Raw genomic sequence first — 14415 nt, forward strand, 5'->3', positions numbered from 1 at the left:
GAAATACTAGTGTCCGCTAGTGTGCTTTGTGCGGGCCGTCCTCTGCCCTGCACCGTAACTGTTGTCTGTCTGAACGATGAACTCAGCTTGTGACGGACAATCTGTGCTTAAGCTCCAGGAGGCTCAGCAAGTTCACGGCCACGGCCTGTGCAGACCTGAAAAGCTGTCCAGTCAATCTCTTCCTTCCACATGGAATGGGTTCTTTAAAAAGCGATTGCCTGTTTACAAAGACAGGATTTATATAGTCCAGGCTGGCCTGAAAGTCAACTGTGTAGACCAGGCCTTTGCCTCCTAAGTGTGAGCCACCAAGCTTGGCTAAAAGTATCAGCTTTTAAATAATCTTAAGGATGAAAAAGTGTAAAAGTTGGCTGAGAAATTTTAACCCCTCCCTACCCAGCATAAAAATCCAAGTGCGCTTTCTCTGGTGTTGTCCTCCAGGTATGCCTGCACCCTACTATCAGTTACCAGGGCCTTCGGTGTTGCTGGAGATGAAGTCAGCGCCATGTGTTGAACTTTCCCTAGGCAGACAGTGGGTCTCACAGAATCTTGTTTCTGTTTGAGTTCTCGAAGCCCTCTTACTACAGTCCTGCCTGTCATGGGACCTTTCCAATCTCCAGGCCCAGCAGTAGAGCTGTTGTGGCCCTAGGGTGATCAGGTCACCACCACCAACAGCACCCCGAGAGCCAAGGCAGTGTCTCTCCATACCCTAAAGCCAGCTTCCATAAGCTACTGTTCATGGTCACTTTCCATGCTGTATAGTACAGCAGCAAGCATCAAGACACCTGTAGTCACACTGCTCAGGAGCCTGAGGCAGCAGGATCAAGAGTTCAAGGCCAGACTGACCCAAAGCTCTGCCAAAAGAAAGCAATTAATTTTGAAAAAGATGCAGCCTTAGAAGTCACCCTAATGGCCCAGGAGCCAGTGCTGGTGTGCAGATGGGAGGCTGCATTGCCTGGTCATCTCTATCCTGCTGCCAAGAGGTTATCTAGCTTTGACCTCCACATACATGCTGTGGTGCATACATACGCGTGCGCGTGCGCGCGCACACACACACACACACACACACATACACACACACCATCAATCAGTCAGTCATGCACATGCTCAATCAATGATCAATCAGTGTAAGGGGTGCTGGAGAGACCACACAGCAGTTAAGAGCACTTGCTACTCTTGTAAAGGACCAGACTTCTACTCCCAGTACCTACATGTCAGCTTACAACTCTATCACTGAATCACTCCAGCCCAAAGGTTCAATTGCCCATTTTTGGCTTCTGCAGGCACTATGGCCATGTGCTTGTGTGCATACACACACACACACACACACACGCACACACACACACACACACACACACACACACACCACACACACGGGAGTTTTTTGTTTGTTTTGTTTTGTTGGTGTTTTTTCAAGACAAGGTTTCCCCATGTAGCCCTGGCTGGCCTGGAAATCACTCTGTAGAGCAGGCTGGCCTCGAACTCACAGAGATCCGCCTGCCTCTGCCTCCCAAGTGCTGGGATTAAAGATGTGCACCACTATGCCGGGCAAAATTTTTAAAAACTTACTATTGGGAAATAAAAACTAAGCACTCATGTGGGAGGGGTGTGGTGGTGCATGCCTAGGCCCCCAGCGTTCAGGAGGCAGAAGAGAATTTCTGAGAATTCAAGGCCATCCCAGCCAGGGCTGGAGACTGGGAACACTGTCTCAAAAGTAAAATTTAAAAAGGAATGTACCTAAGATGCCCTGGGAGAGAGAGAGTTGGTAAACTAAGTGATGTACCATTCTTCATTTAGGGTCATTATGTGTCACCTCTGTGCCTGGCAGACTGAAGTCCCTGGGTCTGTCTGCAGCACCTGTCCAAATCACCATCCCCAGCAAGCCCATGGGCAGGCATCCAGTGGGAGGGATGGACTCTCCTCTCACACCTGGTCTTGGCTTCGGCAACCAAGCCACCTAAGAAGTTTTTGTTATGACCAACCCCTCCTGTGAACTTTTGCACAGATCTGCCCTGGCCATTTTCACAAGTCGCAGGCGAGCTGATGTTATGAGTCCAGTGGGACTGGCTACATACCCCCTCTTCTGACCTGTGTTTTTTTTTCTCTCTTTCTCTCTTCCTGTTTGTTACCTCTTCAATTTTTCCGTGAAGCTTTCTCTCAAGCTGGTAAGCATAATGTCCCCCATGCATGCCCCTAGTCTAATCGGGTTTCTGGTGTGTGTTATGGATGCTATGCCATGGGCAACCTGCCTCCAGCATTAACTGCTCATTCTTTCCTCCTTTTGTTGGCGCTTTTGTTGGTGTTTATCTGACCTCTGGATGTGTGACTGTCCTATTCACTAAGAAAATTAATGCTTAACGTGATTTGGTTTTCCTTACTGTGGGGTCCTTATGAATATGCCAAGCATTGATCAACTGTTTATATTCATCTGAATGTAAATGTCAGAAATTGGGCAGGGGAGCAGTGTTTCTGCTGGATCATTTTGGGTCAAAATAAGTTTAAATAGTTGGATGGTACTCCTTCCTGGCAGCCACTAAAGAAGACACTCGGGAGGCAGAGGCAAACGGATCTCTGAGAGTTCAAGGCTAGCCTGGTCTACATAGTGAGCTCCAGGCCAGCCAGGGCTATTTAGAGAGACACTGTCTCAAAAACAAAACAAAATCAACCAAACAAACGAACAAAAAAAACACAACAACAACAAAAATGAACAAAACCTGGGAGCCTGAAGGAGATACTTGGGTGTATGTCACCCCTGTAGTGACTGCTCAGGTTTTTGGTGGGAAGACTGGGGAGAAGCTGGGACCTCCTGGGGACCTGCATAGCTCTGTGGGTGCCTTAGGTAAAGATGATTCCAAAGGCCACAGATGCTCTAGTAGGTAAAGGGATGTCCCTCATCCATCCTTGCTTAAGCTGTCTACCTAATATCTGTCTGTCTTGCTTTTCCTTCACGGTGTAGCTCTGGTGAACACCCGGAGTAATTGTTAATTTGTTAAAGGGAATCCTAACCAACATAACCCACTATCCTTGGAGAATGGATGAGGGCTGGGGTCGTGTGTCCTTTGGAATACAGATCCTTTCCCATGCGCTTCCATGACATTTCTATGAAGTCAGTGAGAAAGTGAAACACGGGGGCTGTAGAGTTGGCTCAGTGAGGAGAGCGCTTGCCCTCACAAGCGTGCAGACTCCAGTTTAGACCCCCAGCACCAGAGGAACCAGGTATGACTGTGTGTATCTGCAATCCCAGCACTGAGGGGCGGAGAGAGGTGAGTTCCAGGGGAAGTGCACTGGACAGCCAGCCTCACCAAAGAAAAGCCAGTCTCAAGGCTGTCAAGTGGAGAGAGGGGGACACCTGACATGCTGCTGGAGTGACACCTGGAGTACGCACAGCTCTGCACACTCATGTGCCTGCACAAACACGCACACAGACATGAAACGTGAGGTAGAAAACGGCTTCACTGTAAAAGCAAATGTCTCAAAGACCTGTTTTACCTAGGACTGTGCCCAGGAGCAACGTAGGTTCCATCCCGAGATGAAGAAAGGCTGAATACCGAGCTGGTTAACCTGGGTGTGGGTGACCACGCCTTCCATGGCTGGTTCCACCGTTTGTTCCGCTAACTGGGCCACACCAGCCTTGTCAGAGACGTCCCCTCTGACTCAGAGCTGGAAACAAGAACCCCATTGCCACAAGATGAGTCACATGTCAGAGCTTTGTTTTAGGAAATGTAAACTTCAAAAGCCTAATTGGGTGAGGCGCCCTTTCTACCGATCCTAAGTTTATAAGAGAGGCTGCTGACCTGAATCTCCATAGCAACCAAGGTTTGAGGCTTTTCCAGTGACTTGTTTTCAAAGAACAACGGTAGTTGAAAAGCCAGGGGAGCTATTGAAAGGGACCTGGCTGGTCAGTTAGGCCGATGCTTTATCAGTTGAAGATAGTGGGCAGACAGAGTCTGTCATGGCGTCCTAGGTTACGAGTGCTGTCTGTCTCTTCCCTGCCTCGTCACAAGTCACCAGCCCAGAGTGCCCCTTACAGGTGCCTCTGCCTTCAGACACCATCTAAGCCTCACATCTCTTCTAAATACGTTCAAAAGATTCAGGTCACACTGCCCCAGCCGTGTTCAAGTGCAGGCAGGCAGTCTCCTGAAGCTCCTGTCCCAGACACTGCAGCCGCAGAACGTTTCCATTGTCACACACAGGACTAGAGGGCTCTCTGGCCACTGACCAGATTGCCTCACTTCCACAGACCAGTGACTTGTATTGAATTTTTTACATCCCAGATTTAAAAGAAAAAGTCTGAGAGCTGGGAAGATGGGTCTGAGGTTGAAAGTGTTTGTAAGTGTGGAAAGCTTGAGTCTAAATTCCCAGACTCGATGTAAAAGCCCAGTGCCCAGCAGGCATGGCCGTAACACCAGTGCCCTGTGGGGAGATAGAGTATGCAATGGAAAGACAGCCCAGAGACCCTGCCTCAAACAGAGTGGAAGATAGGGACCCCTGGTGTGTGTGTGTGTGTGTGTGTGTGTGTGTGTGTACACAATCTCAACCTAGGAAACAAGTATCAGGGTCCCCAAGGTGGCTTAGGGTTGATGACCTTGAGTTCCATTTCAGAGACCCATGATTGAAACCTGACTCCCACAGATAGAATAATAAATAAAAAATGGTAAAGAGATTTTCCTCCAAGCTCAATGCTGGAATAGAGTGAATACAGAGGCAGAGATGGAAGTTTTCAAATAGTGTGTGTGGGAGAGAAAACTGCCTCAGCCCCTCCTGCTGCTGCTTGGCTTCAGGCCCTTGCTTGGCTTGGTGGCAGGAATGTCTCCCACCCCCAACCATCACACACACTCAGGGTGCCTCAGGATGGGGCTCTGATCTCCAGGTGGCCTAAGAGGCAAATATTTGCTGACTCATGCACTTCCCAGCCCAGCCATCTTCTTCATGATCGGCCTACAAACTTCTGTCCCAAGCCCCTGAGTAAGCCGCTTGGCAAATCCAGTGGATTCCAGAATCACATTCTCTGGGCCCCCTTTCTTCTCACACCCAAGTCAATCTCACCCTTGTTTGAAAAGAATTGAGGTTTTGAAGTAAAATCTCTCTTGTAAACTTCCTGGCTTTCGCTGGGCTGCTTGAATTCATTTTATTCTTTATGAAAACGGCCTCGTTTAAGGAAAAATTCTTGGCACTACAGTGGAGCCATGGCTGTCCAGCAAGGAGACAGTCTTTGGAGGGAGACCAGCTCCTGATGTCTTCTACTGAAAGCACATGTACAAAGGCAAGAGGACAGTGGGGTTTTTAAAGAGAGCCCTGCCAGGTGTGGTGGCTCACATCTGCAGTCCCGGCCCTTGGGAGGTCTAAAAGGGCTGCCTCAAATTGAAGGCCAACCTTCAGCAAGGTCCACACAGCAAGTACCGGGCTAAGCAGGTGCTAAAAATTGCAAGTGGGGAGCGGGGAGAAAATGAGGTGCTGCAGAGATGGCTCAGTAGGTAGGAGAATGTACTGCTCTTGCAGAGGCCCCAAGTTCCCAGCATCCATGTCATGCGGCTCACAACCACCTGCATCTTGTTCCAGGGAAGTCTGATGCCCTCTCCTGAACTCTGGGGCACCGAACACACATGTGCGCACACACAATTTTGAAATAAAATCTTTTAAATTGGGAGAGGGGACTAGGAGCCAGATGTGGTGGTTCACACCTATAATCCCAGTCCCTGGAAAACCAAGGCAGGGAGCTGACCGTGAGTTTGAGACTGTAGCCCAGTGGTAAAATGCTTGCCTAGTACACATAGGCCCCAGGTTCAGCCCTGCAGAAGGGAGGAGGGGTATTAAAATACATTCCTGACTGTAAAAGCAGGGGAGGTTAGTTTTGTTCACTGGGAAGTAATCTGGGGTCCCAAAGACAGTGAAGTGAAGGGTCAGTAACACCAGAAGGGGATGATGTGGGTTTTTTTGTTTGTTTGTTTGTTTAAAGATTTATTTATTTATTATGTATACAGAAGAGGGCACCAGATCTCATTACAGATGCTTGTGAGCCACCATGTGGGTGCTGGGAATTGAACTCAGGACCTCTGGAAGGGCAGTCAGTGCTCTTAACCTCTGAGCCATCTCTCCAGCCCTGGTGTTTTGTTTTAATCATGCTTTTCGCTCACATCCTCGAAGCGAAGTGATAGTCCATCCACCTGTCGTTTCACAGGGGTGGGAACTCAGCCTCAGCCTTGAGGGGGAGCTGGGAAGGAATACTTCACCTCAGGGAGGCAGAGGTCCGGAGCCAGTGTAGGCAGCGGCGGATTACATTACAGAAGCGCCATCCTCCACTTCAGTCACGGGTGGGAATAGTCACAAGATGCAAACGAAGTAGTCTGTCCATTTTCTGTGGGCTTCCTTCTGAGTCACACCTATTTCCTGGCCTCTCCTCCCCAGTGTGGCTTCTGGCCTTCCTGCTGTGCTCTGGCCCTTGTAGTGACAGGCAGCCTTCGGGACCTCCGGGGTTTGCATGGGTTTTCACATCTCAGCTGGTGTGGCGGGAAAGCCTAGCTGGTTCTGGGGAGCCTCTGCAGGGCTGCAGGCGTGGTTTGCCTCCTCCAACCCAGGAGCACCTCCAGGCCTTCTGGCTTCTCACTTACGTTTGTGTCTGCAGGGTGCCACACCAGAAGACTTCAGCAACCTCCCGCCTGAGCAGAGGAGGAAAAAGCTGCAGCAGAAAGTTGATGATCTCAATAAAGAGATTCAAAAGGAGATGGATCAGAGGTAGGATGGGTCAGTGTGCCCTGTTGAACAAACCAAGCTCAGCTTGGAAAGAGGAAATCTGAAAATAGGTGTGTGTGTGTGTGTGTGTGTGCATGTGTGTGTGTGTGCGCACGCGCGCGCAGTACCCAAAGAAGCCAGAAGAGGGTGTCAGAACTCTTGGAACTGGAGTTATAGGCAGTTGTGAGCTACCAGATACAGGTGTTGGGACCCAAACGTTGGTCCTCAGGATAAAGTAGTACATAGTCTTCAATGCTGAGCTATCACCTCTCCAGCATCCAAAATGGATAGAAAGGCATTATTTTGGCAGGTGTTTTTGTGTTTTCTCATTGTGTGCTGGGTTTCTCTGTAGAGGTTGTATTTTGAGTCTGGAGGACAAAGTGCCCTTGGCTAGGTTTCATATTTCTCTTTTGTCCTGTGTGAATGGGTGAATTTTTGTTTTTCTGCTCTAGTCAATGGGAGGAAGGTCATGGGCTGAATAGGCCACAGCTTCCCTCCACCTTGTACAGATGTTGGTGTGGCTGTACTTCTTGCCGCAGGGGTGCAGGCGTCTGTAGCTGGCGAGCAGGGGTGCAGGCGTCTGTAGCTGGCGAGCAGGGGTGCAGGCGTCTGTAGCTGGCGAGCAGGGGTGCAGGCATCTGTAGCTCGCAAGCAGGGGTGCAGGCGTCTGTAGCTCGCGAAGCAGGTCATCCTCTTGTCTTTGTTGTATTTCTGAGCAAGGTAGCAAAGGGATAGTTCCTTTATGCCATGATGCAGGCACCGCACCAGGTGCAGGGTGGACTCCCTGATGTTGTAGTCACACAATACATAACCATACTTCAGCAGCTTGCCTTCCAGTATCGGCCTCTGCTGGTCCAGCAGGATGCCTTCCTTGTCTTGGATCTCCGTCCTGACATTCTCAGGGATAGTATCGCTGGGCTCCACCTCAAGGGTGATTGATGTTCTTGCCTGTCAGGGACCTCTTGAGGTTCTACATATTGGCATCAGCTAGGTTGCCTCCATACAGGCAGAGTCTTGGAGTTTTCTCTCAGGGTCAAAGGGGTTTTTAGTTGTTTGTTTTTGTTTTTGTACAAAGACTGGAAAATGGTGTGAGTCCTACCTCTCACTCCCACACATCCTGCTTTTGAGTCTAAAAATCTGTTTCTTTTCAGTTGAGGCTAATTAAGTATCAGCCTTAGAGACTCCTGTAGAGTCTCAGGTCTTCTTCCCCTTCCCTCTACTCCTCTCCCCTCCCAATCTCCTCTTTCATTGGTTTTTTGTTGGTTGTTTTCAAGACAGGGTCTCCCTATGCAGACCAGGCTGGCCTCAAACTCACAGAGACCTCTGCCTCCTGCTTGCTGGGACTAGGGCGTGCACACCACACCCCTTTGTTCTTTGGGGAGTTGTTAGCCTTTGAAAGAGTCTTACACTGTAGTTCAGCCTGTCCTAGAATTTGTTGTATTGCCCATACTGGCCTTAACTCAGGGTAGCAATCCGCCTGTTGCAGCCTCCCAAGTGCTGGAACTACAGGCGTGAACCCCACCCATTTTTTCTTTTCACTGACTGTTTTAGTGGTCTGGAAAACAGCTGGTCTGCTTTGGTATGCTCAGGCCCAAGGTACAAGAAGTCTCAGGCTTTTCTCTCAAGGGCAAAAGAGGGGTTTTCTGTTTCTTTGTTTGTTCATTTGCTTGTTTGGTTTTTGTTTTTGTGGTGGGTTTTTGGTTGGTTGGTTGTTACTGGTTTGTTTTGGTTTTGGTTTTTTGAGACAAGGTTTCTCTGTGTAGCTTTGCACCTTTTTCCTGGAACTCACTTGGTAGACCAGGCTGGCCTCGAACTCACAGAGATCCGCCTGGCTCTGCCTCCCGAGTGCTAGGATTACAGGCATGCGCCACCAACGCCCAGCTTGTTACTGTTTTTATTAAAAAGGAGAAAAGATTTATCATCCCTTTGGGACTTGGAGGCTTTGTTTTGTTGTGTGCTGTGCTGGGGTGGACTCAGGACCTCTTCATGCATGGTAGGCAGGTCTTCTTCTACTGAATCACAGCCCACATGGAAACATTGAAACCGGCCGGGCGGTGGTGGCACACGCTGTAATCCCAGCACTCGGGAGGCAGAGGCAGACGGATCTCTGTGAGTTCAAGGACTGCCTGGTCTACAGAGAAACCTTATTTAGAAAAGCCAAAAACCATGGAAATCTTACATATTAATGCTGTATCTTGAAATTGTGGTACTTGTTTATTTATTTATTTGCTTGTTTTGAGAGTGTATTTAAAAAAGCAAAACATTAAAGCTGTGGTTGTGGAAAGAAATTTATAGCTGTTGATGCATACTACAAAGAAAGTTAAAAAGCTAAATGTAATGGCACACATCTCTAATCCCATCACTTAGAAAGCTGAGGCAGAGGGTCACAAGTTCAAAGCCAGCCTGAGCTAGTTGTGAGACCCTACCTCAAAACCAATAGAAATAAACATGGCTCAGCTGTTGATAGCACTTGCTGTTTTTGCAGAGGACTGGTGTTCAGTGCCCAGCACACACATGGCGGCTCACACACACATGGGGGCTCACAACCACCTGTAATCCAGTTCCACGGGATCTGATGCCCTCTTCTGGCCTCTGTGAGTGCTGCGCACAAGTCGTGCACACCCAAACATTCAGGCACACAAACACATACACAAATTTTTAAAAATAAGTTAAAACGGGCGGTGGTGGCGCACGCCTTTAATCCCAGCACTCAGGAGGCAGAGCCAGGCAGATCTCTGTGAGTTCAAGGCCAGCCTGGTCTCCAAAGCGAGTTCCAGGAAAGGCACAAAGCTACACAGAGAAACCCTGTCTCAAAAAAAAAAAAAAAAAAAAAAAAAAAAGTTAAAACAGCCGGGCATAGTGGTGCACACCTTTAATCCCAATAAGGAGGCAGAGGCAGGTGGATCTCTGGGGCTTGCCTCCAGGGAATAGGTGAAGAGTGGGAAGACACATGATTATGATCTCTGTGTACTCACACAGGCATGCTCACCTGCACACTCACACACACAAACAAATACATAAGAAGGAGTTTTAAAGAAAAGGCATAGGTAGACAAGAGGTAGATGAAGACACCCAATGTGACCTGTGTGTGCACACGTACCTGGTCACACACACAACACACATGAATGCATACACACACACACACATCAGTGAACTTTTGAGGAAATTGATCAAAAGAGACCATGAGAAGAGAGGTGAGCTCACCATGAAGCCCAGGCTAGCCTCCAATTTAAGCTCCTCCTGCCTTGGCCTCTGAGTACTTGGATCACCAGTGTGTCACCAAGCCAGAGGGGAGTATTAACAACTACTTTTAATCTTTCCCAGAAATACTGGTAAGAGTTGCTGGGAGGCCTGTGATACCCAGGAAGGGTTTTGTTAAGGACAGTAGGCTTTTCACCCAGTCAGAGAAAACCCTCCTGACTCTGGCCTCAGTCCCATGCTGTTCTTACTCTCTCTTTTCTCAGGGACGCCATCACCAAAATGAAAGATGTGTACCTAAAGAACCCTCAGATGGGAGATCCAGCCAGCTTGGACCACAAACTCGCTGAGGCCACCCAGAACATAGAGAAGCTGCGGCTGGAGACCCAGAAGTTTGAGGTATGGAGGACAGGTGTTAAGGAAGGAGCAGGAAGGGGAAGATTGCCTCTGGGGAGACCCCTGGGGAACCCCCCAACCCTCACCCCCACATTTTCAGTGGTTGGTGTGATGGTTGTGTTAGGCTCCATCTCATGACATACCTTGGGCCCTGGGGTTTCCCAGGGTGACCTCAGGGCCACAGGACTGAGTCAGAAGGAAGTATAGGGTAATTTATCTGTGATTACATGGCTGCCCAAGAGTGTAGCCCAGTGATGCCTGCTTTCTGCCATGTGGGATGATTGGTAAATTTGGTAAACAGGGGCCTCCCTACGCCTTGCTCAACTTTGCAAGAGAAGCAGTTACCTATGGGCCCACCTGTACAGCCAGCCAGTGCAGGGCCAAAGACATCATCCAGGCCTTCCTACATCAGCTTTCAGTGACTGTCCAACCCTGAGTTAAGGCCTGGCAGCTCATGATTGAGCCTAGGCTAGCCCAGGTCCAAGTCTTCTGTGGCTTTTGCTTCCAGGCCTGGCTGGCTGAGGTAGAGGGCAGACTCCCAGCACGGAGTGAGCAGACACGCCGACAGAGTGGAATGTATGACGGCCAGACACAGCAGACAGTCACCAACTGCGCCCAGGACCGGGAAAGGTACAGTCCCTGTGTGGCCCTGCCTCTGGCAGAGGGGCCATCTGGCTTTGTACTTACCTCTAAATTCTGGAATTTCTCATGAACATAAGGCAAGAGCATCTGTTTCCATCATCTCTGATCCTTCCCACATGAAAATGTTTCAATTTGTCATCCAGTCTCGGCTGGCCACCTGAGGCAGCGTTGCTCCGTGGTGGTGGTGGGGGGAATCCACGTCTCCAGGTTGGGTGCTATAGTTGTTTCGTGTCTTCCTCTCTTGAGCAGCCCAGATGGGAGTTACACAGAGGAGCAAAGTCAGGAGAGCGAGCTCAAGGTGCTGGCCACGGATTTCGATGATGAATTTGATGATGAGGAGCCACTTCCTGCCATAGGGACCTGCAAGGCCCTTTACACATTTGAAGGTACTGCTGTCCAGGGGAGGCCTTCTGCCTTCCCAAACTGACTAGGCGACCCCTCTCTCCCTGGGATCAGAACTCTGTCTCTTTCTCTTTCATACATACGATAAACTTATAGAAAAAATTTATTATTTATTTTATGTGAATGGGTGTTTTGCCTACATGTGTGTCTGTGAACCATGTTAGTGCCTGGTTCCTGTGGAGGCCAGAAGGCGGCATCAGATCCTCTGCAACTGGAGTTACAGGTGGTTGTGAGCCACCATGTGGGTGCTGGGAACCGAATCCCAGACCTCTGGAAGAGCAGCCAGTGCTCTTAACTACTGACCCATCTCTCCAGCCCCAGTAAAAGAATTTTTAAATAAATAAATAAGATGGAAAAATCAATCAATAATTAACCTGCCATCAACCTCTACCCACCATACATTACACACTCACACACATTTGTATGCACACATCACACACTCTTTTAGACACACATGCTCACACAATCTCTTTTTCACACACACACACACACACACACACACACACTGGAGTACTTGGGTGAGAAAAAAAAGTGTTAGCTTTTCCTTGACCTGCACTGAGGAGCTGCTGATAGTGTTGACAAGCACACCCTTGCCCCCTGTGTGGGATCAGCCAGGAAGCAGGGTGGACCATCATCGCCATGCCTCTATGCTGTGCACTTAGACATGCTGCTGCCCAGAGTTACAGAGGATGCTGTGACAGAGCAGGCAGGGTTCCGGGATGAGTGGGTTGACAGATGCTATACCAAGGAAATCATCAATGAAGCTTTGCTGTGCCACCCCGCCCCCAACACTGACCGACAGACAGACAGACAGACAGACACAGTGACCCTGCTGACAGTTCCCTAAACCATTTGTCCCCTGCCCTATCTCATTTCTGGTGACACACCCTGACAATAGTCAACTCAGAGGAGAGGGTTTCATCTGGCTTACAGTTCAGTCCCAGTCCATCCTAGCAGGAGCCAGACAATGGCTGGTCATACCACCAAAGACGCATGCTGTTCTAAGGAGCTTCTGCTCTTTTGTTTTTTGGGTTTTGTTTTTGTTGTTGTTGTTTTGAGACAGGGTTTCTCTGTGTAGCTTTGCGCCTTTCCTGGATCTGGCTCTGTAGTCCAGGCTGGCCTTGAACTCACAGAGATCCGCCTGGCTCTGCCTCCCGAGTGCTGGGATTAAAGACGTGTGCCACCAGCACCTGGCTAGCTTCTACTCTTAGCAGCAAACTTCCAGGTACCGCCCACTTTCAGGCTAGGCCTTCCCACATCAATTATGGTGATTAAGACAGACTCCCACAAGCCCAGCAGTGGTGGTGCACACCTTTAATCCCAGCACGAAGCGGAGGCAGGCAGACCTCTGAGTTTGAGGCCAGCCTGGTCTACAGAGTGAGTTCCAGGACAGTGAAGGCTACACAGGAAAACCCTGTCTAGAAGAAGAGAGACATAGACAGACAGACCCAGCCTTCCATAGACATGCCCACAGGCCAACCTGCTGTCCAGTTCCTCACTGACCTCTTCCCAGGTGCCTCAGGTTGTGTCATGCTGACAGAAATAACCATTGCACACTCCCAAAGCTGGCCCAGAGGGGTGGCTGGCTTTTAAATGACCGTAGTGAGCTGTCTGGGGGCCTTGGCTAAGGAGAAGACACAGCTGTATTGTGATTGACAGGGCTGAGCAAAGAGGAGGAGAGCCAAGGCCAACCCAATGGCTCATCCTTGGGTCCTTGGAGATGCCTGGGGAAGGAGTGTCCCAGGAAATCCAGGTCTCCTGGGCTACATTTCCAAGGCCTGGGGACATCATGGGGACAATCCTAGAGGCAGTAGGAAAAGTAGAACCTTGACTTCAGGAAATGCCAGAAGGGGAGAGAGATGAGGACCCCTGCTCCTCCTGTCCCCCTCTGCCCCAGGAGAAACCTCAGAGGAGTGGCCTAGAGGAGTCGAGATTCACAAGTCTTTGGGGAGGTGTGAGGGCTCCTCCAAGGACCTAAGGAAGGTCCTGTCTAAGGAGGGGTCCACAGACAGGAGGAGGAACCTGGGGACACACGAGGAAGGAAACCAGTGCAGGGACCGAGAGAGTCGCCTCTGCACTGATCACCTTGACTCCCAGACACGCACGCGGCAAGGGCGTTCCCAGCACTGCCTGAGAGACCTCACAGCTCACTTTCCTTCCTCAGGTCAGAATGAAGGCACCATTTCCGTGGTGGAAGGGGAGATGCTGAGCGTCATCGAGGAGGACAAGGGTGATGGGTGGACTCGCATCCGCAGAAGCGAAGATGAGGAGGGCTATGTCCCTACCTCCTACGTCGAAGTCTATTTAGACAAAAACGCCAAAGGTGCTAAGACTTATATTTAATCCACTTAAGACAAAACAAAAACCTTTAAAAGCATTGGAGTTGTCTCTCCCCACCACTTTGGCTGTTACCGGCCTTCAAGAGGCCGGCAGAGAGCAAGTGACAGAGACACTCGGGGAACTGGGGGCATCTCGTGCCTGAGTTTGTCCAACTTGGCCATGTGCAGAGCTGCCACTGGCCTGCTTACAACTGTGTCCTTTGAAATCTGATCAGTGTTTCCATCCTTTCCACAAGATATGTAGGTTTTTTAAATGTACAGTGGTGGTTCGTGCCGATAATCCCAGTGCTCAGGGGCTGAGTCAGGAGCACCCCACTGAGCGTCAGGTTAGCCTGGACTACAGAGTGAGACTCAGCAAATCAACAAACAAACAAATAAATAAAGGTTACATTTGTTACTTCATCAGTGGAACTGAGTAACACCTAACGTCTTTGACTAAAGATTCTCTTGGTGCCCACGCTGAGTGCCCTTACAGTTGCTGCTCAGGTCCCCTGTGTTAGCCTTTAATTGTCTGAGTATCCCAAACAACCAAGAGATGTCCAGAAATGTATGCTCCTTGAGTGATTTAACTTTGACTAACATTACCATCTTCTGGCTCCACCTGATGGGCCTGGGCCAGTGGTAGGGTGTCTTCAAGCTGTTGAGGCAGGCTTCTGGAGTAGCTAAATGCCCAACACAACTGTGGGTGTGACTTTCTATTCCTATCAGAGGG

General features: G+C 49.6%; 1 protein-coding gene across 1 annotated transcript in view; it reads left to right on the plus strand.

The window, feature by feature from the left end:
- Fnbp1 (formin binding protein 1) overlaps nt 1–14111 on the plus strand; it is a 111243-nt gene extending 97132 nt beyond the window's left edge. Inside the window, exons 10-15 of the mRNA XM_036183393.1 lie at nt 2148–2162; nt 6620–6729; nt 10191–10323; nt 10829–10950; nt 11212–11348; nt 13529–14111. Coding sequence (XP_036039286.1) covers nt 2148–2162; nt 6620–6729; nt 10191–10323; nt 10829–10950; nt 11212–11348; nt 13529–13707 — 696 coding nt within the window. The 3' untranslated portion in view covers nt 13708–14111. The remainder of the gene's footprint in view (nt 1–2147; nt 2163–6619; nt 6730–10190; nt 10324–10828; nt 10951–11211; nt 11349–13528) is intronic.
- Nucleotides 14112–14415: the final 304 nt, after the last annotated feature.

Source organism: Onychomys torridus, chromosome 4, assembly GCF_903995425.1.
Source record: "Onychomys torridus chromosome 4, mOncTor1.1, whole genome shotgun sequence".
Lineage (NCBI taxonomy): Eukaryota > Metazoa > Chordata > Mammalia > Rodentia > Cricetidae > Onychomys > Onychomys torridus.